General features: G+C 41.9%; 1 protein-coding gene across 1 annotated transcript in view; it reads right to left on the bottom strand.

The window, feature by feature from the left end:
• Positions 1 to 3,262: 3,262 nt before the first annotated feature.
• Positions 3,263 to 24,797, bottom strand: part of TMEM170B (transmembrane protein 170B) — a 62,945-nt gene continuing 41,410 nt past the window's right edge. Inside the window, exon 3 of the mRNA XM_077269891.1 lies at positions 3,263 to 4,285. Within this exon, the coding sequence (XP_077126006.1) occupies positions 4,155 to 4,285 (131 nt within the window). The 3' untranslated portion in view covers positions 3,263 to 4,154. The remainder of the gene's footprint in view (positions 4,286 to 24,797) is intronic.

Here is a 24,797-nt window from a genome sequence, read left to right as displayed (position 1 = left end):
CGGTAGTAAGAACGGCAAATATCATTGTGATATATTAATAGTGCACAATGCTCACCAGCAATTTTTCCTTATGTTCCTAATTCATTAGCTGCATCTATATTATTGCTCCTGGTAGAGGCATAGCTGGAGATATCATCTCACCAAAAGAAAACAAATGTCCAACCAATGATTGTTTTCAGCCTTTTATACCAATAAAGAACGTAAAGAAAGTCTAAACCATAGTCATGCTTTTATGAGCCAAAGCCTTGATTCTACTGTTCTTATTTATAATCATCATATATTGTTGCTTGCTAAGAACAGAGCAAACTGAAAGTTTTATGTTGATATATAGACGTCAAAGAGCCATATTTTTCATGTAAAGTTCATTTTTGATGAGACTCAGCTCTGCTGCATCTATATTATTTATGATATACCATACCAGATAACGCAGGATAAGGGGTCAAAGTAACTGCGCTATTATGGCTCTGTACACTGTGTTCCAAATTATCATGCACAAAGAGTTTAGTAGTGATAAGGTTAGAATTTTTTTGTTTGTCATTTAAACTCATTGATGGTGATGTGTGTCAGGGCTCTTTATATCACTGAAAGCAATTGCAGATACCTGTGCAAATTAGTTTGGCAGGTGTGTCCAAATAAAGGCAAGACTACTTATGAAGGCTGTTCCACATTATTAAGCAGCCTACATTTTTTGCCAAAATGGGAAAGAAAAAGGATGTGTCGGCTGCTGAGAAGCAACAAATTGTGGAGTATTTAGGTCAAGGCATGACTACAATCAACATTGCCAAGACACTTCATCGTGACCATCGCACAATCAAGAAGTATGTAGCTGATTCCCAGCACACACGTGTGCGTGCTGATAAGGAAAAATTGAGGACTCTTTCCAACAGGCAAATGCGTAAGGTTAAAAGAGCAGCTGCAAAAATGCCTTGTCATAGCAGCAGACAAGTTTTTGAAGCTGCTGGTGCCTCCAACGTCCCCAGAACAAGATGCAGGGTCCTTCAGAGGTTTGCAGCTGTGCGTAAGCCATCCTGTCGACCACCTCTATCCACTGCACACAAGCAGAAATGGCTCCAGTGGGCCAAACGATACATGAAGACTGACTTCCAAACTGTTTTGTTCACCGATGAGTGCCGTGCAACACTCGATGGTCCAGATGGATGAAGTGGAGGATGGCTGGTTGATGGACACCCCATCAAAACACGGCTAAGGCGCCAACAAGGAGGAGGTGGAGTAATGTTTTGGGCTGGAATCATGGGGAGAGAGATTGTCGGCCCCTTTATGATCCCTGAAGGGGTAAAGATGACCTCCATAATCTATGTGGAGTTTCTAAAACAACACTTCCAGCCATGGTTCAAGAGGAAGAACCGTGCTTTCCGCAGCAAGATCATTTTCATGCATGATAATGCACCATCTCATGCTGCAAAAAACATATCTGCATCTCTGGCTGCTATGGGCATAAAAGAGGACAAAGTTATGGTGTGGCCACCATCTTCCCATGACCTCAACCCCATTGAGAACCTCTGGAGCATCATCAAAAGGAGTGTCTATGATGGCGGGAGGCAGTTCACATCTAAGTAACAGCTCTGGGAGGGTATTCTGTCCACATGCAAAACAATTGAAGCAGAAACCATCCAAAAACTGACAAATTCAATGGACGAGAGAGTTCAGAAGCTTCTTTCGAACAAGGGGTCCTATGTGCAAATGTAACATCACCTAGAATAAAGTTCTCACTTGAAAACTGTTTGATTTCATTTTGTAATAAGCTGATAATGCTTATAACTTCACAATTGACCATTTTATTATTCAAAATAAAAAAAAAGGTTGAAAACTCTGCTGTGCATAATAATTTGGAACATGCATTTTGTGTGTTTATTTTTTAAAAAAAGATACTGTTTTCATAGGCAGTTTGGTCCAAAACATTGCAATCATACTAGAATAGTAGATGACTGGAAAATAACAATGACTGCAATTCAGATAGGTAATTTAGAGAAAATATGAGGAAATATTATTTGCATAATAATTTGGAACACAGTGTATATGTTCCCTTACTGTAATCAGTGTATATACTGTAACAAGCTACAAATGTAGAAAATGACTTGGGCCACGTTCACATGTTCAGTATTTGGTCAGTATTCTACATTAGTATTTGTAAGCCAAGACAAGGAGTGGGTGATTAATACAGACGTGGTGACGTGTTTCTGCTCCTCATTTTGGCTTACAAATACTGAGGTAAAATACTGACCAAATACTGATAGAGTGAACGTGGTCTTAGACCGCACATCCAAAACTCATTCATTAATCTACTGCAGCTAAGCAAAAATGAACAAAATCAAAGTTCTTAGCATACTGCTCAGACTGTATGAAGCCCACTGCCACATCACCTCTTAGTGGGGTCCTTAAATTTAATGGTGCAGCGACCAGGGTTAAATTGATACCGCATCAATAGAGGGAGTGACCCAAAAGCCTCACAACACCCATACCGCAAAGCAAAACCTTCAACGGCTTCAGGTGACACCATAACACAGATACAGCACCACAGTAATAGCCACCACACAGCACCAACACCTAGTGAAAGCTGAGCTGAGAGGGATCCTTTGTTGTCTCTGTGGGGTGTTATGACCTGTGGCTGTAGGGTCTTTCCCTGCAGCATTGGTGCTGTAGGGCACCTGGGACGTTCCTCCTTCTGTTCGCCACACCTTCGTTATGGAAGAGGTTCACCGTAGCCTGGCAGTGAGCTTCATACTGTTTGCTCAAAATGTTAAGTTCTAGATGTGGGGTTCACGTCTTTTCTTCTACAGTTGTAGTACACTGCATATAATATGGCACCCTCAGAAGTGTATGGGCTAATACTGTACCACCATATGCTTTCAATCTCAAGAAGAGTTCTTTCTCTGTAGCTCGTACAAAATCCAGTAGAAAAATAGTTGTGCCTTGGTTCACCAGATTATGTTATGGAGAAATTCTCCTTAGGAGCGTATCTTCTAGATAAGAATGCCTTTGTATGATGATAACATGACTGACTCTCTGCAGTGCTTCTGTACAGGTTCTATATTGTGCATTACACCGAAGAATGCACCAAAATCCAGCAGTGACGGCTCCTATCATGTCTGCTTATAACTGTGCCAGGACTGCTCAGCTTACAATACACAGTACATATTATGGCCTATACACTTGCCAAGAGGCTATTCTCACACTGTTGGGACTGTACTTTTTTCTTTTTTTGTAGTAGACTTCACTTACAGTGGAGTGACATACGCATGTATACTGCAAGGTATACATTTTATTAAAAATAGGACTATACATTGGCTTACGTTCAGCATCGCATCATGATATACATTGGGAAATTTTCCAGACACACATCTTGGGTGGACAGTGAACAGAGCCTTAGATGGCAGTACTCATCGGCTAAAATAAATACCTTATTAGACCGTTATAGCCCAAGCTGTGAAACATTTGTACTTACTTGCCGGTATACAAGTTTCAAGGTTCGTAGCGAAATGTGAAACACTCCTAAATATATACATCACCAATATTCAGCATGTCATCAGCTAAGACTAAAATCATAAAAAATTACACAAAAACTATTTGGCACATATAAACTTTCCACCATTGCCTTTTATCCACAGCAGTGGTACAGTGTTCTGGGGTCAGCAATATCAGTGTCCACCACCTTGGAAGACCCTCATGTACTGAGTATTTGATTATCAAATTATTCCCCATAAAAATTCTGTTACTTTTTGGTATCCTGATCAAAAATCTCATCTGGTGTGATATAATGAAATCGTTAGAACAACACTGTACACCACTGCCATGCTGACATCACTAGAGGACTAGATGGCCAGACCAGGCGCTCCTTCCTACCGCGCTGTAGGAAATGTACTGCTCCTTGCCTGTGACTGAGGCACATGAGGTGCTAGACAATTTATTAGTGCAACAGCTTAGCAATCGGAAGCCACTTCTTCTGAAGAGATCATCTTCCTTTGAAATGTGAAGTTTCGCTGAGGGTCACTCTTCAAGATATCGTTCTTCATTACTACACAATGGATAGTGGTCCACACTACAACGTTATGTATGTAATAAAATATGTGCATTTACTTTCCTTCTGAACAGATCCATTTTGAACAATTCCTTCATGTATTTTCACTCAGAATGTCTCATAGCGTGGCAAGGACACGTGAAAAAGAAATTATTATAGTCAACACTGTCTGCCCAGCTCCAAACACCAAAGCTTGTAGAGGTGCCATGTTCTTTCCTGCAACTTGATAAATTCCCGCAACTGCTGCACCTGTAAAAAGATGAAGATTACATGTTAACAACAAATCAGACAGCGAAACAGTATCTCCCTCACTTGTCAGAAGGGCCAACTAAGGCCACGTGGTGAGGTTTTACCTCATTACTTGTAAGCCAAAACCAAGAGTGTGTGATAAATACAGAAGTGGTGATGTGTTTCTATTATACTTTTCCTGATTGTTCCACTACTGGCTTTGGCTTACAGATACTGAGGTAAAAAAACTCACCAAATACTTAACGTGTGCACATGGCCTAGGAGGACTTATGAAAGTAGACCACTTTACATAAGGGTTTTCCTCCACTAACTTTAATACAAGGTCTAACTGTTGCACTAGTTTAAAACCTTAGCACAAAATGAAGTATGGTACATGACAAACGTCAAGCTCTGACAGCGGCATTTAAATGGAGTGGTACCTAGTGTGCACACATACCTCAGCCCTATAACATGATTGAGGGTTACTAATAGATTACCATGACAGTCAGAGGCCTACCGAAGGCCCAAGTCACTGCCATCTTGGTGCTCTTGTGGTGCACCTCCTTGGTACTCCTGCCATAGGCCGAGCTTCATAGCAGACAGTGATTTTTACTGTATACTGCAATTCTGTGATGTTTCAGTATATTCTATAAGTGCAATAAAAATTATCAAAACCTCATATGCATCTCAAATTGGTATCACTAACAAAAAGTCTTACTAGTCTCAAAAGTCCCCTTGTGAGACTAATGTTATTTAAGAAGAAAAAAAGTTAAGTGCTATTAGAATAATATAAAAATAAAAAACAAACTCACAGAATCTAAAAAAAAAAGGTTTGTTAAAATAAAAAAACTGCAAAAACGACATGTTATCATAATGACCCATACTATAAAAGTATATTATCTTTCATGGCATACGGTGAACGCAGGCAAACAAAAAATATGAAAAACTAGCTAATAACTGTTATTTTATTAATCTCGGCTGTAAGAAAAATAAAAAAAGATGTATTCCTCGGACATCGCAACAAACAGTACAGGGGAGTTGTATACAATCACTGTCAGACCACTAGGATTTGGTGGACATTTGGAGAATACAGCACCGGATAGAGAGAGATTACTCTCATGTACATGACTCGCACGCTAGGATAGACTGTTGGCTATTGCATTCATCACTATTACCATTAGTATTGCAGGCGGATATTCTAAACATTCACATATCACATCACGCTCCAGTAACATTTAAATCTAGTTTAACAAACCCAATACATCGAGAAAGAAGGTGGCGGTTCCCCTCATATTTCTACTAGTCGGACGACTTCAAAAAGTACCTACAATTCTCATGGGAGGTATACAAGAATGACAATCGTAATCATTGCGAAGAGGCACATTTATTTTGGATGGCCTCTAAAGCTGTGATGAGGGGCAGATTATTTCCTACGTCAGTCATAAAAAGAAAAGATTAATGGAACGAACATTAGAAACACAAAAGTCACTAACCTAAGCATATAAAGAATTTAAATTAAACAATACACCACTAACAAAACAGAAATTTTTAGAGGCCAAAGAGAAAGCAGATGCATTGGCACATGAATTGGCCATGTACAATTTGGACTACCAGAAACATAAACACTTCAAGTGGGATAACAAACCAGGGAGGGTACTCGCATCTCTCACGAGACCATATAGGATGGCCACGAGAATATATAAAATGCAGCAACGAAACGGTCCCATCTTAATAAAAAATGAGGAGATAGTGAATGAATTTAAGTCATTCTTTGGTGAGTTATATAAATCAGAGCCAAAGGATGGTGGTGAAAACAAGAAATTTCTAAAAAATAATTTAGCGCTGACACTCACCGAGGACAAAAGGAAGGCTAATAACTCCCCTATTACTCCCACATAAAATCATTCAGGTTATTAACACACTGAAATTATCGAAAGCCCTTGGCCCGGATGGGTTCAGTAATGAACATTATAAAATTTTGGAAACCCCTATAGCATCCCATCTAAGTGAGTTGTGTAATAATATAGTCAAGAGTGGGTGTCTCCCGGATCGGTTTAACGAAGCTGTTATCATTGTTCTTCCAAAACCAGGCAAAGACCATATGCAAGTTGAGGGATACAGACCAATTTCACTTCTTAATTCTGATTTCAAGATTTTCACAAAAATTTTGGCTGCTATAATCCAAAAAATAATTCCAAATCTGATTACACCCCAACAAACTGGATTTGTACATGGTAAATCTATTACATATAACATTAGAACAGCATTGGGAGCCATATCTTACAGTAGATTGCATAGATATATGAAGACTATTGCGGTCAGCCCGGATGCCGATAAGGCATTCGATAGGGTGGCCTGGGACTATCTGCATGATTTACTAACTTTCAGAAATTTTGGCCCATGGTTTTGTAATGCTGTTAAAGCAATTTATAAGGACCCGGTTTCCAGGCTGTCCGTAAATAATACCATGTCGAGGCCTTTTGAAATTCAACGAAGTACACGTCAGGGCTGCCATTGTCTCCTCTATTGTTTGATTCAGTGTTGGACCCACTCCTGACAAGTCTCCAGAATGTGTCGGCATTCGAAGGCATAAAGTTTGGAACTACCTCAATAAAAATTTCAGCTTTTGCTGATGACATATTTTTATTCATCGCTAACCCAGCCCAGGCAATTCCAGATATAATGGAGGTCCTGAAAGATTTTGGCAAGTGCTCAGGCTTCAAAATGAATTACAACAAATCTGAGGCCTTAGCACTCTTTAGATCGGGGAGGTTGTGTGATCCCTTATAACCATTTCATTGGAGACAAGAGTCTATTAAATACTGTATACACATGTATACACATCCCAGCAGACCCGTCCATTTTATATAGAATCAATTATAGACCACTAATATTATCAATAATCAGTCTCCTAAACTCGTGGAAGCATTTCACATTATCCTTTTCAGGTTGCTGACACCTTATTAAAATGCTATGTACACGGATTAGACTAAATATAGCAATAAAACTTAACATTTAATAGACTTATTTAAAATGACAACCACATAACACATACGACCTTTAGACAATGCCTGTTGTTTGGGTGAAAGATACAGGGTGCACAGTATCCCTAGTAAACAAACTATCTGTGCCCTACCTTGTCGCAGAGGTTGGCACCCTAGGTCCTGCGCAATGGTGCCCCCGCTTAACGTAGGCTTTCCCTAATTCGCCCTAATGGGCCCTGTCGTGTAGGAAAAGACAGCAAATCAAACAGCAGACCATACAATTCAGACAGACACAAAAAAAGAGATTATCATCAATATTAAATTGTGCGCTCAGATATATTGTACACTGCCCAGTGCAATATTGTGTGTCAAGTTGCAATGCACACTTAACATTATTGCACCTACTTCCATAGGCCGGTATGCTAATAAATGCTGGGGAGTAAAAATACATTGTACCTAGATTCATCCTACCTACCTGCGGAGGTTGGCACCCTATATTCCTGCGCATTTGGCGCCCCTGCTCATCGTCGTCTGCCCCTTGTATTCCCTACCAATATTTATCTAGGGGGGACATTAAAGATATAGGAACGGTATGCCGTTTCTTATAGTGGTAGGGGTAGATGCCCCCAGGTTCACAGTGCAAAATATTCAGTTAATCATATTAATGACAATTCTCCCTTGTAATATAATATATCTTAATTAGCATAATTGGTAGGCATATTCATCTCAATTATTAAAGGGCCACTGTCACCCCCCTCCAGCCGTTATAAACTAAAAGAGCCACCTTGTACAGCAGTAATGCTGCATTCTAACAAGGTGGCTCTTTTAGTTTTAGGTTCAAGTTTACCCCAAATAAAGCGTTTTTATACTTAGCCACAATTCCTGTCTCTAGCCACGTAGGCGGGTCCTCACTCCCCAGCTTGACCAGCTCCTCTGCCGTCACTCCAATCTTCCTGCGCTTTCGGCGCCGCCCCCTCAGCGCTGTTATCGGTTCAAAACCGGCGCCTGCGCAGTGTACTGCTGTGCTGCGCAGACGCAGTAAGCTCTGGCCGTCTGACGTTCCAGCCAGGCTTGCACACTGCGCCTGCGCGGGCATTGCGGCCAGCCACCTTTGGAATCCCCGCCCCGCACTGTGCATAATGCATAACACATAGTGCGGGGCTGGGCAGTGTGCAATATATCTGAGCGCAAAATTTAATATTGATGATAATCTCTTTTTTTGTGTCTGTCTGAATTGTATGGTCTGCTGTTTGAGTTGCTGTCTTTTCCTACACAACAGGGCCCATTAGGGTGAATTAGGGAAAGCCTACGTTGAGCGGGGGCGACACTGCGCAGGACCTAGGGTGCCAACCTCTGCGACAAGGTAGGGCACAGATAGATTGTTTACTAGGGATACTGTGCACCCTGTATCTTTCAGCCAAACAACAGGCATGGTCTAAAGGTCGTATGTGTTATGTGGTTGTCATTTTAAATAAGAAGTCTATTAAATGTTAAGTTTTATTGGTATATTTAGTCTAATCCGTGTATATAGTGCTTAACGTCGGTAAAAAATTTGCATTTTTTTGCCACTTATATTCTAATTTCTGTGAAAATACATCTTATTAAAATGATAGCATTTCCTAAATTGATGTACGCTTTTCAGACTCTTCCGCTACTACTATCCCGAGCAGATCTCAAACTGTTAAACACAGCTTTACGGAAATTTATCTGGAGTGATATGGGTAGGACACGCATAGGACTATTAAAATTGCAGGCACCAAGGGCAGAGGGAGGAATTAACTTCCCAGATATAGGCAGGTATAACTTGGCAGCTAATTTTAGGTACACCATAGATTGGATACGGGGAGTCTCTCATTTCCCTAATGTAAGCATAGAACAACAACTATGTTCACGTATTTCACTGTCGGCTATATTGCATTTGGGAGGTGAGGAACTTCCGGCTGCGGTCCAGGAGCACCTAACAATGTGGCAAACAATATTGACTTGGAGGCTGTGTAGAAGGCTTTGCAAACTACATATCAGGCTATCCCCATTCCAACCATTTATAGGTAATCCTGGCTTCTTAAAAGGCATTCCACCATCGTCTTATAAACTTCTCGCAGATTAGGGATGCACACAAGCAATAGATTTGATGGACCTTAGATTTTCCATGATCTCTTTTGATATAGCATCACAACGCTTCATGCTGTTTAATAACAATGCTTTTCTCTTCCTTCAGGTACATAGTTTGCTACAAAAATGCTTGTCAAGTGAAGGTGTGGGGGTTGGGAGGTATAGTATGGATGGTTTTCTCAGGAATGCGAGATTACAATCGGCATCCACAAGTAGCATTTACTCTTTACTATGAAAAAAGTGGTCATGGGAAGGGAGAGATACGGAATTAACGAAATGGTCAAGGGACATTCCAGGCTTTGAGACGGGTGACTTCCTTGATGCCACTGCAGCACAGAGAAAGATCTTGGCGTATAGTAGCTATATGGATATGGCTCTATTGGTATTACACAGAGCCTACATAACCCCATATATCCAATTTAAAATGTCTTCTTCAACTCTTTATTCATGCTCTAAATGCAAAACACGAAACACCGATATATACCATCATTTGTGGAGTTATACACACTAAGATTATGTTCCTTTTCAAAATGGATTGGCTGATCCCTTCAGGGATCAAAGAAAAACTACGAGCTCAATTTGAGAATACCCAGTGGTACCTAATGCAGTGAATAGATGGTCATGCCAATTCCATAGTACAACTCAAATAATATTTGCACGCAGAGAAGGGTAGGGTGGGATTGGGGAGGGTTAGGGTACTTGGGGATTCGTATTGCTATATAATTTGCTTAAATGTACTGTTTATATGTACTGTTATATTAAATTTAATAAACAGAATTTAAAAATAAAATAAAATAAAAAATGATGTATTACAAATTGGTATCATTGATTTCATACAATTCAGTAAACAGAAAACTGGAAAAGTTAGGGCTCATAAAATATTATGACCTTAAAAAAGCAGTATTTTTTTTTTTTTAAAGTGATCTTTCTCGTGAAAAAGTAGTACAACATTAAAAAGGTTTTTAATGGATATCAACCTAATCATATCAACTCACAGAATAAGTTTAACACGTAAAAAAGTTTAAAAAAAATTTGTATGTACCCAAAAATGGTTTCCAGTAAAAACTACAGCTTGTTCTGTAAAATAGCCCTCATATAGCTCCATTTACACATGATAAAAAAAAAGATATGAGTATCAAAATATGGTGACCAAGAAAATATTCTTTAAAAATTATTTTTTGGGGGCACAAATAGCAAAGCTTTAAAAAACCCTATATTCTGTAAATTTGCTATTGTGATCATATCAAACCATAGAATAAAGATAACATGACAATTGTACCTAATGTTGAATGATGTGTTTAAAAAACCCCACAAAAACAGAATACAGAATGTTCAGAAAGTCACATGTACAACAAACTGGCACAAATTAAAACTATAGAATGTCACACAATAAATAAGTCCTCATACAGCTCCAATGACAGAAATTTGTGAAACTTCTGGCACTCAAAATATGGCAACCCCAAAAACAATTTTTTTTTTTTTAGTTAACAAAACATAAATAAAACTACCGTACATACATTTTATACTAACCTACAGAGGCAACACTTTATTTATTCAGTATAAATTTTAAAATGTACAAAAACCAGTGACAGATCAGTTGTTTTCTTTATGTTCTTTCTAATAGTTAATAGTTTCTTACTACATTACCCCAAAATTATGCCAGTGACAAATATAACATCCTATGACTATGTCAATAAAATATGAAAAAGTTATGGCTGCTCTAACATGATAAGTGCAAAAAATGGTCTGCCGTAAAAGCTAAAACTGGCTGGGCTTATAATATAACCACCATTTTTTTAGGTACCTTTTTAATATTTTGGATATAATTGATGTATCAGTTTACAAAATAAGATTAATATGATCTCCAATACAGTTACATCTATATGTTACCTTATGTCAGTCTAACAAGTGAAGAAAACCTCATTAACCCCTTAAAGACAGCTGATATGCATTAAAACATCGGCCGCTAAGGATCTTTATTCCCTCATCAGGGTTTTAAAATGGCGATCGTGTATAAGGGTATAGCACCCCTCAGAATCTGAAAATTTTGGGGGTCTCTGATACCGAGGGTAGCTGAGACCCTGAAGAACACAATCAAGGCCGGACTTTCAGTTCCCTGATCACGTTAAAAAAAGTGTGCCTGCTACTAAAATTATTTACCTCTGCCATCCCTCGGTTTCCCCTGCTCCATTCCCCCGCCCTTACTCTGCTTCCTGAAAAAAAAATGGCAGGCGCATGCGCAGTGTGCCCGCCAAGATCTATCAGCTGGGGCCCAGCAACCGATGGGATTTTTCCGAGTGGTTCATTTTGATCACTGTGATGGACCCTATCACAGTGATCAAAAGCCAATGATTAGTAATCAAGTGTCATCCCCTTAGGCTAGTTTCACACTAGCGTTTACCTGATCTGCGGCGGGCTGCGGACTTCCTCCGTGAAGCCCCGCCCCCCGCCGCACCTCCGCCGCTAGCTCCGCCTACTTCTGCATGCGGCCTGTGTACCTATATTTACCATTAGGTACGCAGGTCGTGCCGCAGTATGCGGATGGTGCCGCATGCGTCGTTTTGACGATGCGGCGACCATCGTAGACGCAGCCATGTAGCATTTTTCTTTTCCGCATCGTCAAAACGACGCATGCGGCACCATCCGCATACTGCGGCACGACCTGCGTACCTAATGTTAAATATAGGTACACAGGCCGCATGCAGAAGTAGGCGGAGCTAGCGGCGGAGGTGCGGCGGGGCTTCACGGAGGAAGTCCGCAGCCCGCCGCAGATCAGGTAAACGCTAGTGTGAAACTAGCCTTAGTCAGATTATTTTTTTTTTTATTTTAGAATTTTTCTTTTTTTCATTCTTTGCCATTAGGGTGAGGCTTGGGGTTAGGAATGAAGGTTAGAATTGGTTTTTTTTTTTCAAAAGTTTAAAAAAATACTGATGACAATATGACGACTAGTGTTGAGTGAAAGTGCTCGCTACCTGAGTTTGCATCGGGGTGCTCGGGTTTGCAACAAGTATTATGGATGCTCGAGTGACATGCTCGAGTCTCCGTCCTGCATGTTTCGCAACTGTTAGCCAAAAAACATGCGGGGATTGCCTGCCATACACGGGCAATTCCAGCATGTTTTTTTTGTGTCTAACAGCCGCTAAACATGCAGGATGGGGATTCGAGCATGACGCTTGAGCATCCGTGATACTCGGTGCATACCAGAGCACCCGATGTAAACTCAGGTAGCGAGCACTTACACTCAACACTAATGACGACATATTCAATATGACAACCTAATGTTGTCACATTCTGTGTAGTACCTTTGGGTTGAAAATCCTCACCTTGAAGGAAAGTACATATATTTCTCCAATTATCTTACAATGCAGTTAAGTCAACTCCATTTAGTGATAGCCACCTGCAAATTTTGCATATGCATCTAAAACCATAGCATCTGAACAGGATGCATTCATACACACATGTGAGGTGAGCAGGGTGGTAGTCATGACTGAGGGGATGCGTTTCCAAGCTTTGGCACCCCACAAATAAGCAGTGTCCCAGTTCCAGGATGCCATCTCGTGTAGGGTGCTTTACACTCACTTGCCGGCTGTAGGCCTCCGCTGTCTTCAGGTCTGCATACTCTGGAACAGCCGCACACAACTCAGGGGACACCAGGTTCATTTCAACATTTAACAGTTTACTTGACAGTTAAAGTACATCAGATTGTATCACACAGTCTCTGGCACAGCATCCTCCGTTTCTCGTTTCAGTAGCACAGCACATGTCCCACCTTACTTTTCTTTCCGCCTGGACTATCACTGCTGTAACATTTCCTTTCAGCCCCAGAGATTTTCTGTCCAGCTCTGCAGTATTGCCGAAATCCATTACCTTTCCCTCTGGTGGTTCCACGTCCCACGTTCCATATGGAAGGGGTGTCAGTGCTTTTCATAGCCACCGACTCGAGCCTCAAGCTCAGAATGTGTCAGGAATACCTGCAGGGAGTTTGGTAATGCCTCACACTGCTCAGCACCACATGTACTTGCTTCTCCTAGTGGCCCACTGCACCTTGAAATAACTCTAGCAACTGTCACCAACGAGCTCCCTCACCAACTGACTAAAACTATGACGTGGTTGCCTTTTACTAGCCTAAGCCCTCTCACTTTGGGTTGAAACAATCATTTACTGTCTCTTTAGGGTAAGTTCACACAGGGCGTTTTTGATGCTTTTTTTCTGCTGTAAAACCTGATCTTCTTGGCAGGAAAGAAGCTGCACCAAAAACGCAGGTTTAGGTGCGTTTTTCGGTGCATTTTTCGTTGCATTTTTTTTCTCTTTGTGCATGCCAATAAAGTTTGAGTGCACACAGAGAAAAAAAAACTTCCTGCAGATAGAATGAATAGATAGAATGAATAGATTGACTGTGGTAACCTCTTCACTGGCATTTTCCCACGGTCCAGAGATTACCTCAGGTCAGGCTGTGAGGGAGCACATGCTCAGTGACATCACCCCCCGGTCACTGAAGCAAGCGCCGGAAGCATCTCCTCATTCCCCAGTAGTTTACAGCCGGGAGCAGTCGCATTAGCAGTGCTCCCGCTTGTAAACTTTATCTCCCCCACATATGGATTACTGCGTGGGACACTCATTATATTGGACTGCGTCGGAACAGGGAGTATTTGTGTTGGTTTATTATTATTATTTCAGGAGATCGGGGGCTTTGCTTGGAATGGCAGACTAATAAAGATGGCAAAACTGTGTGGTGTTTTATTTCATTATAAGACTTTTTTTTACTGTGTGTGTGTGTTTATTTAACCCTTTAACTACTATAGGATTAGTAATGGAGAGGTGTCTTATTGACACCTCTCCATTACTAAGCCGGCTTAATGTCACCTTACAATAGGAAGGTGACATTAACCCCTCATTACCCCGCTTGCCACCGCTACAGGGCAAGTGGGAAGAGTCTGGCAAAGCACCAGAATTAACACATCTAATAGATGCGCCTTTTCTGGGCAGCTGTGGGCTGTTAGTTTTAAGCTGGGGGATATTTTAATGGTAATTTAATGATATTGTACCAGCCTGAGAATACCAGCCAGTTGTCAAAAATTGGGGGGACTCCACGCCGTTGTTTTTAGTACTTAGTTAAATAATTAATCACGGAGAAAATCGAGTTTACATATCCAATGAAATTAGATCAAAGTTTATTTATACAAAAATCAATGCCAATACATAACAGATTAACCATACATATGCAATGGTACAAAATATGGGTTTAAAGAATCAATAGGTGATTAGATCCCCAGGTGTGAAAAACTGAGGCCGAAGAAAGGTCAGGACATATGTAAGGGGTACAGCTGCCAAATATAAAATATGTCACCATGGACTGCAGCACATCATATCCATATACCTAAATGTACTAAAGCTGACCGCCATGACACTGGATACAATGATCACCACTGCTACCCACAGAGTCAATATTCAAACATATTTAACCCCTTCACCCCCAAGGGTGGTTTGCAAATTAATGACCAGGCCAATTTTTACAATTCAGACCACTGTCCCTTTATGAGGTTATAACTCTGGAACTCTTCAACGGATCTTGGCAATTCTGACATTGTTTTCTCGTGACATATTGTACTTCATGATAGTGGTAAAATTTCTTCGATATAACTTGCGTTTATTTGTGAAAAAAATGGATATTTGGCGAAAATTTTGAAAATTTCACAATTTTCCAACTTTGAATTTTTATGCCCTTAAATCACAGACATATGTCACGCAAAATACTTAATAAGTAACATTTCCCACACGTCTACTTTACATTAGCACACTTTTGGAACCAAATTTTTTTTTGTTAGGGAGTTATAAGGGTTAAAAGTTGACCAGAAATTTCTCATTTTTACAACACCATTTTTTTTTAGGGACCACATCTCATTTGAAGTCATTTTGAGGGGTCTATATGACAGAAAATACCCAAATGTGACACCATTCTAAAAACTGCACCCCTCAAGGTGCTCAAAACCACATTCAAGAAATTTATTAACCCTTCAGGTGTTTCACAGGAATTTTTGGAATGTTTAAATAAAAATGAACATTTAACTTTTTTTCACACAAAATTTATTTCAGCTCCAATTTGTTTTATTTTACCAAGGGTAACAGGAGAAAATGGACCCCAAAAGTTGTTGTACAATTTGTCCTGAGTACGCTGATACCCCATATGTGGGGGTAAACCACTGTTTGGGCGCATGGCAGAGCTCAGAAGGAAAGGAGCGCCATTTGACTTTTCAATGCAAAATTGACTGGAATTGACATGGGACGCCATGTTGCGTTTGGAGAGCCCCTGATGTGCCTAAACATTGAAACCCCCCACAAGTGACACCATTTTGGAAAGTAGACCCCCTAAGGAACTTATCTAGATGTGTGGTGAGCACTTTGACCCAACAAGTGCTTCACAGAAGTTTATAATGCAGAGCCGTAAAAATAAAAAATCATATTTTTTCACAAAAATGATCTTTTCGCCCCCATTTTTTTATTTTCCCAAGGGTAAGAAAAGAAATTAGACCACAAAAGTTGTTGTGCAATTTGTCCTGAGTACGACGATACCCCATATGTGGGGGTAAACCACTGTTTGGGCGCATAGCAGAGCTCGGAAGGGAAGGAGCGCTATTTTACTTTTCAATGCAAAATTGACTGGAATTAAGATGGGACGCCATATTGCGTTTGGAGAGCCCCTGATGTGCCTAAACATTAAAACCCCCCACAAGTGACACCATTTTGGAAAGTAGACCCCCTAAGGAACTTATCTAGATGTGTTGTGAGAACTTTGAACCCCCAAGTGTTTCACTACAGTTTATAACGCAGAGCCGTGAAAATAAAAATTCCTCTTTTTTTTCACAGAGATGATTTTTTAGCCCCCAGCTTTGTATTTTTATAAGGGTAACATAATAAATTGGACCCCAAAAGTTGTTGTCCAATTTGTCCTGAGTACGCTGATACCCTATATGTGGGGGGGAACCACTGTTTGGGCGCATGGCAGAGCTCGGAAGGGAAGAAGCGCCATTTGGAATGCAGACTTAAATGGATTGGTCTGCAGGCGTCACGTTGCAGTTGCAGAGCCCCTGATGTACCCAAACAGTAGAAACCCCCCACAAGTGACCCCAAATTGGAAACTAGACCTCCCAAGGAACTTATCTAGATGTGTTGTGAGAACTTTGAACCTCCAAGTGTTTCACTACAGTTTATAACGCAGAGCCGTGAAAATACATTTTTTTTTTTTTCACAAAAATGATTTTTTAGCCCCCTGTTTTGTATTTTCACAAGGGTAACAGGATAAATTGGACCCCAAAAGTTGTTGTCCAATTTGTCCTGTGTACGCTGATACCCCATATGTGGGGGTAAACCACTGTTTGGGCACATGGCAGAGCTCGGAAGGGAAGGAGCGCCGTTTGGAATGCAGACTTAAATGGATTGGTCTGCAGGCGTCACGTTGCATTTGCAGAGCCCCTGATGTACCCAAACAGTAGAAACCCCCCACAAGTGACCCCAAATTGGAAACTAGACCTCCCAAGGAACTTATCTAGATGTGTTGTGAGAACTTTGAACCCCCAAGTGTTTCACTACAGTTTATAACGCAGAGCCGTGAAAATAAAAATTATTTTTTTTTTCACAAAAATGATTTTTTAGCCCCCCGTTTTGAATTTTCACAAGGGTAACAGGAGAAATTGGACCCCAAAAGATGTTGTCCAATTTGTCCTGAGTACGCTGATACCCCATATGTTGGTGTAAACCCCTGTTTGGGTACACGGGAGAGCTCTGAAGGGAAGGAGCACTGTTTTACTTTTTCAACGCAGAATTGTCTGGAATTGAGATCGGATGCCATGTCCCGTTTGGAGAGCCCCTGATGTGCCTAAACAGTGGAAACCCCCCAATTATAACTGAAACCCTAATCCAAACACACCCCTTACCCTAATCCCAATGGTAACCCTAACCACACCCCTAACCCTGACACACCCCTAACCCTAATCCCAACCCTATTCCCAACCGTAAATGTAATTCTAACCCTAACTTTAGCCCCAACCCTAACTGTAGCCTTAACCCTAGCCCTAACCCTAGCCCTAATGGGAAAATGGAAATAAATACATTTTTTTATTTTTTTATTTTTCCCTAACTAAGGGGGTGATGAAGGGGGGTTTGATTTACTTTTATAGCGGGTTATTTAGCAGATTTTTATGATTGGCAGCCGTCACACACTGAAAGACGCTTTTTATTGCAAAAAATATTTTTTGCGTTACCACATTTTGAGAGCTATAATTTTTCCATATTTGAGTCCACAGAGTCATGTGAGGTCTTTTTTTTTGCGGGACGAGTTGTCGTTTTTATTGGTAACATTTTCGGGCACATGACATTTTTTGATCACTTTTTATTCCGATTTTTGTGAGGCAGAATGACCAAAAACCAGCTATTCATGAATTTCTTTTGGGGGAGGCGTTTATACCGTTCCGCGTTTGGTAAAATTGATAAAGCAGTTTTATTCTTTGGGTCAGTACGATTACAGCGATATCTCATTTATATCATTTTTTTATGTTTTGGCACTTTTATAAGATAAAAGCTATTTTATAGAAAAAATAATTATTTTGGTATCGCTTTATTCTCAGGACTATAACTTTTTTATTTTTTTTCTGATGATGCTGTATGGTGGCTCGTTTTTTGCGGGACAAGATGACGTTTTCAGTGGTACCATGGTTATTTATATCTGTCTTTTTGATCGCGTGTTATTCCACTTTTTGTTCGGCGGTATGGTAATAAAGCGTCGTTTTTTGCCTCTTTTTTTTTTTTTTCTCACGGTGTTTACTGAAGGGGTTAACTAGTGATATAGTTTTATAGGTTGGGTCGTTACGGACGCGGCGATACTAAATATGTGTAGTTTTATTTTGTTTTTTTTATTTAGATAAAGAAATGTATTTATGGGAATAATATTTTTTTTTTCTTTATTTAGGAATTTATTTTTTATTTATTTTTTTACACATGTGGAAATTTTTTTTTTTTACATTTTTACTTTGTCCCAGGGGGGGACATCACAGATTGGTGATCTGACAGTGTGCACAGCACTCTGTCAGATCTGCGATCTGCTGTGCAGGGCTGCAGGCTTACCAGCGCCTGCTCTGAGCAGGCACTCGGTAAGCCACCTCCCTCCCTGCAGGACCCGGATGCCGCGGCCATCTTGGATCCGGGACCTGCGGCGAAGAGGGAGGTAGGAGACCCTCGGAGCAACGCGATCACATCGCGTTGCTGCGGGGGTCTCAGGGAAGCCTGCAGGGAGCCCCCTCCCTGCACGATGCTTCCCTATACCGCCGATACACCGCGATCATGTTTGATCGCGGTGTGCCGGGGGTTAATGTGCCGGGGGCGGTCCGTGACCGCTCCTGGCACATAGTGCCGGATGTCAGCTGCGATATGCAGCTGACACCCGGCCGCGATCGGCCGCGCTCCCCCCGTGAGCGCGGCCGATCGCGTATGACGTACTATCCCGTCGGTGGTCATACGGGCCCACCCCACCTCGACGGGATAGTACGTCAGATGTCAGAAAGGGGTTAAGTAAAGCAATAATTACCCAGAGTGGTAGTTTGTCCTGCCTTGCCCGTATGGGGTACGTGGCCGAGGGCAAGCCAGGACAAACTACCACTATGGGTAATTATTGCTTTACTTAAATATGTTTGTATATTGACTCTGTGGGTAGCAGTGGTGATCATTGTATCATGTGTCATGGCGGTCAGCTTTAGTACATTTAGGTATATGGATATGATGTGCTGCAGTCCATGGTGACATATTATATATTTGGCAGCTGCACCCCTTACATATACTGTATATGTCCTGACCTTTCTTCGGCCTCAGTTTTTCACACCTGTGGATCTAATCATCTACTGATTCTTTAAACCCATATATTGTACCATTGCATATGTATGGTTAATCTGTTATGTATTGGCGTTGATTTTTGTATAAATAAACTTTGATCTAATTTTATTGGCTATGTAAACTCGATTTTCTCAGTGATTGTTTATAGTATAGCGAGTGGCCTTGTATATGGGTATATGGCATTATACTACTGGTATTTTATTCGTGAATTTAGTTAAATAATTGTAAAAAAAAGCGAGAGGACCCCTCTATTCTTGATAACTAGCCTTGCTGAAGCTGACAGTTGGGGGTTGCAGCCCCCAGCTGTGAGTTTTGTCTGCCTGGCTATCAAAAATAAGGGGGAACCCACGCTGTTTTTTTCTAAATTATTTATTCATAGCGCAGGAGCGGAAAATGTAAACTCCCATCCGCCGATCATGTTCTCACTGTAATTAGCAGGTGTCAGATGATGTATCAGTAGTCCCATCAGCTGACACCAGTGACCAGAGGATAACTTTATACCTCCGATCACAGCTGAGTGCTCCCGCTGTCTTCTGACAGCGTGGGAACTGCGGCTCTCTGACCGGCGGGGATGATTTCCTCGCCGATCAGAAGTGGTGTTTTGTTGTGAATTCTGTTTGTGGGCTCCCCCGGTGGTGTTTTATGGTAGTGTCACTTATTTGCCTTCTTCTATCCTTGATCACCTGTTGACACCCATTAGGGGAGTTTCCTATTTAAGGCTGCTTGGCTGCTGGTCTGATGCCGGCCAACAATGTATCAGTAGCATTCTGTTGCATTCTCCTGCCTCAAGATCCTGTTCAGCTAAGTTGAATTTTGTTTCTAGTTTATGCTATTTTTGTCCAGCTATTTGCAATGTGATTCTCTGTAGCTGGAAGCTCTCGAGGACTGAAATTGCCACTCCAGTGGCATGAGTTGTCACTGGAGTTTTAAAGTAATTTCAGGATGGTGTTTTTGAGTAGTGTTTTGAAGTTGACCGTGAAGTGACTCTTTCCTGTACTTCTGCTATCTAGTAAGCGGACCTCACTGTGCTAAATCTGCTGTTCATCCTACGTATGTCTTTTCCTCTTGACTCACCGTTAATATCTGTGGGGGGCTGCTATCTCCTTTTGGGGTTCATCTCTGGAGGTAAGGCAGGCCTGTATATTCCTCTGATAGGGGTAGTTAGATCTCCGGCTGGCGCGTGGTGTCTAGGGCATCGTAGGAAACACTCCCCGGCTACTTCCAGTGTCGTGTCAGGTTCAGGTCACGGTCACTTTAGTTCCCATCACCCGAGAGCTAGTCCGTGGTTATTTTGATTTCCCTGCCATTGGGAAAATCATAACAGTTTGGCTGGCCTTCCTTGTCTCGAGATGTACGTATTTTTGTGCAGTCTTGTGATGTTTGTGCTCGGGCTAAGCCCTGCTGTTCCCGGGCCAGCGGGTTGTTGTTGCCCTTGCCTATTCCTAAGAGGCCTTGGACGCACATCTCTATGGACTTTATTTCTGACCTTCCTGTTTCTCGTAGGATGTCCGTCATCTGGGTGGTGTGTGACCGTTTTTCCAAGATGGTTCACTTGGTACCTTTGCCCAAATTGCCCTCCTCCTCTGAGCTGGTCCCTCTATTTTTTCAGAATGTTGTGCGTTTGCATGGTATTCCTGAGAATATAGTGTCTGACAGGGGTACTCAGTTTGTGTCTAGATTTTGGCGGGCGTTCTGTGCCAGGATGGGCATCGACTTGTCTTTTTCGTCTGCATTCCATCCTCAGACTAATGGCCAGACTGAGCGTACTAATCAGACCTTGGAGACTTACTTGAGGTGTTTTGTGTCCGCTGATCAGGACGATTGGCTTGATTTTTTGCCATTGGCAGAGTTTGCCCTTAACAATCGGGCCAGTTCTGCCACTTTGGTTTCTCCATTTTTTTGTAATTCAGGGTTTCACCCTCGCTTTTCGTCCGGTCAATTGGAGTCTTCGGATTGTCCTGGAGTAGATGCTGTGGTTGATAGAATGCATCAGATTTGGGGACAGGTTGTGGACAATCTGAAGTTGTCCCAGGAGAAGACTCAACAGTTCACTAATCGTCATCGGCGTGTCGGTCCTCGTCTTTGTGTTGGGGACCTGGTTTGGTTGTCTTCTCGATTTGTTCCTATGAAGGTCTCGTCTCCTAAGTTTAAGCCTCGGTTTATCGGCCCTTATAGGATTCTGGAGGTTCTCAATCCTGTGTCCTTTCGTTTGGACCTCCCAGCATCTTTTACTATTCATAATGTTTTTCATCGGTCATTGTTGCGGAGGTATGAGGTGCCGGTTGTTCCGTCTGCTGATCCTCCTGCTCCTGTGCTGGTTGAGGGTGAGTTGGAGTATGTGGTGGAAAAGATCTTGGACTCCCGTGTTTCCAGACGGAAACTTCAGTATCTGGTTAAGTGGAAAGGCTATGGTCAGGAGGATAATTCTTGGGTGACAGCATCTGATGTTCATGCTCCTGATTTGGTTCGTGCATTTCATAGTGCTCATCCAGATCGCCCTGGTGGTTCTGGTGAGGGTTCGGTGCCCCCTCCTTAAGGGGGGGGTACTGTTGTGAATTCTGTTTGTGGGCTCCCCCGGTGGTGTTTTATGGTAGTGTCACTTACTTGCCTTCTTCTATCCTTGATCACCTGTTGACACCCATTAGGGGAGTTTCCTATTTAAGGCTGCTTGGCTGCTGGTCTGATGCCGGCCAACAATGTATCAGTAGCATTCTGTTGCATTCTCCTGCCTCAAGATCCTGTTCAGCTAAGTTGAATTTTGTTTCTAGTTTATGCTATTTTTGTCCAGCTATTTGCAATGTGATTCTCTGTAGCTGGAAGCTCTCGAGGACTGAAATTGCCACTCCAGTGGCATGAGTTGTCACTGGAGTTTTAAAGTAATTTCAGGATGGTGTTTTTGAGTAGTGTTTTGAAGTTGACCGTGAAGTGACTCTTTCCTGTACTTCTGCTATCTAGTAAGCGGACCTCACTGTGCTAAATCTGCTGTTCATCCTACGTATGTCTTTTCCTCTTGACTCACCGTCAATATCTGTGGGGGGCTGCTATCTCCTTTTGGGGTTCATCTCTGGAGGTAAAGCAGGCCTGTATATTCCTCTGATAGGGGTAGTTAGATCTCCGGCTGGCGCGTGGTGTCTAGGGCATCGTAGGAAACACTCCCCGGCTACTTCCAGTGTCGTGTCAGGTTCAGGTCACGGTCACTTTAGTTCCCATCACCCGAGAGCTAGTCCGTGGTTATTTTGATTTCCCTGCCATTGGGAAAATCATAACAGTGTTTGCCGCGCTGTCATGCACATGACAGCGTGTCAAACACTGTAATGTTAAGCCCCCCATTCAAGTGAATGGGGTTCGGTTCTGCTCTGCTGGATGACAGGCTGCATGGACGCATCATGCAGCCTGCCATCTAGAGGTAGCAGAGCCGAGTGTGACGTCACATCCGGCTGTCCTTCACTTTTCTGCACAAATAAGCTGCAAGAAAAGTCAACCTGCGTATTTGCAGCGCTTTTTCACCATCCATTCAAGTCAGTGGGTGGAAAATGCTGCAAAAACGCTGGAAAAACGCTGAAAGAAGTGACATGCTCTATGTCCAAAAAATGAAGCAAAGCACAAAATATTGATGACACGAAAAACTTATGTGTGTGCATGAGATTTCTGAAATCTCATAGGCTTTGCTGGTACTGTAAAAAGCAGGTCAAAATTAGCATAAAAAATCACAGCAAAAAAATGCAGCAAAAACGCCCTGTGGAACTTACGCTTACTCCGTCTTCTGCCCCAGCCGTCTTGTTGCTGGCCAAACTTAAACGGTCACCTACTTAACTGTAGTCACTATCCTCTAACAGTCTGCAGTAAGCATGTTACACCTCCAATGCCTATAACTGTCTAATCTGCTCTTTGCCCTAAACTCTAAACTTTATCCTATACTTTCTCTGCATCTGAGATGAGTGCGTGTTACTCACAATAGGCATAACCTGTACAGTATTTACACAGCAGCATTGGTACCTTACAACACTGTACATTCGTTACCTTACATTACTAAAAACCAAATGACACAGTTCACATTTTACATGGCACAAACAAATGCAGTAAAACCGCACAACACTACTCTTACAATACGATGCTGTCTTCAGGGGCAGGGACAGGGCATAACGCGGTGCAACGCAGTCTGTTAACGCTGCTATTAACACTGTGTGACGAACTTTTTATTATTGATGCTGCCTATGCAGCATCAATAGTAAAACGATATAATGTTAAAAATAAAAATAAATAAAAAATGGTGCTATTCTCACCTTCCGCCGTCCACCAATGCGCGTGAGCGGCGAGGTTGCCGCCAGCTTCCATTCCCAGAGATGCATTGTGAAATTACCCAGATGACTTAGCGGTATCGCGAGACCGCTAAGTCATCTGGGTAATTTCGCAATGCATCACTGGGAACGGAAGCTGGCGGCAGCCTCGCACGCATCAGGACAACTTCGGTGGACGCCGGAGGGTGAGTATATAACTATTTTTTATATTACCGGTAATTCTTTTTTTAAACAGATATGGTGCCCACACTGCTGTATACTAAGTGGGCTGTGTTATATACTGCGTGACTGATATATACTACATGGGCAGTGTTATATACTGTGTGGGCTGTGTTATTTACTGCATGGGCTGTGTTATATACTACGCGGCTGCTATATACTATGTGGCTGCTATATACTACGTGGCTGCTATATACCACGTGCCTGTGCTATATACTATGTGTCTGCTATATACTATGTGGCTGTGCCATATACTATGTGGCTGCTATATACTATGTGGCTGCTACATACTATGTGGCTGCTATATACTACGTGGTTGTGCTATATACTATGTTGCTGGGCTATATACTACATGGCTCTGCTATATACTACGTGGCTGTCTGTGTTATATAGTACGTGGGCTGTGTTATTTACTACGTGGTTGTGCTATATACTACGTGGCAGTGCTATATACCACATGGCTGTGCTATATACTACATGGCTGTGCTATATACTACGTGGCTGTGTTATATACTACGTGGATGTGCTATATACTACGTGGCTCTGCTATATACTACGTGGCTGTCTGTGTTATATAGTACTTGGGCTGTGTTATATACTACATGGCTGTGCTATATACTATGTGGCTGTGCTATATACCACATGGCTGTGCTATGTACTATGTGGCTGTGCTATATACTATGTGGCTGTGCTATATACTACATGGCTGCTATATACTACGTGACTGCTATATACTACATGGCTGTGCTATATGCTACATGGCTGTGCTATATACTACGTGGCTGTGCTATATACTTCGGGCTGTGCTATATACTACGTGGCTGCTACATACTACGTGGATGTGCTATATACTACGTGGCTGTGCTATATACTACGTGGCTGTGCTATATACTACATACTACGTGGCTGTGCTATATACTGCGTGGCTGTGTTATATACTACGTGGCTGTACTATATCCTGCACCCCGAACCCCCGACATCCAGCGCCCCGAACCTCCATCATCCTGCGACCAATCAGCGAAAGACGCAATCTAGCCACGA

This window comes from Ranitomeya variabilis, chromosome 6, assembly GCF_051348905.1.
Source record: "Ranitomeya variabilis isolate aRanVar5 chromosome 6, aRanVar5.hap1, whole genome shotgun sequence".
Classification (NCBI taxonomy): Eukaryota; Metazoa; Chordata; class Amphibia; order Anura; family Dendrobatidae; genus Ranitomeya; species Ranitomeya variabilis.
This window is presented reverse-complemented; position numbering and strand designations above follow the sequence as displayed.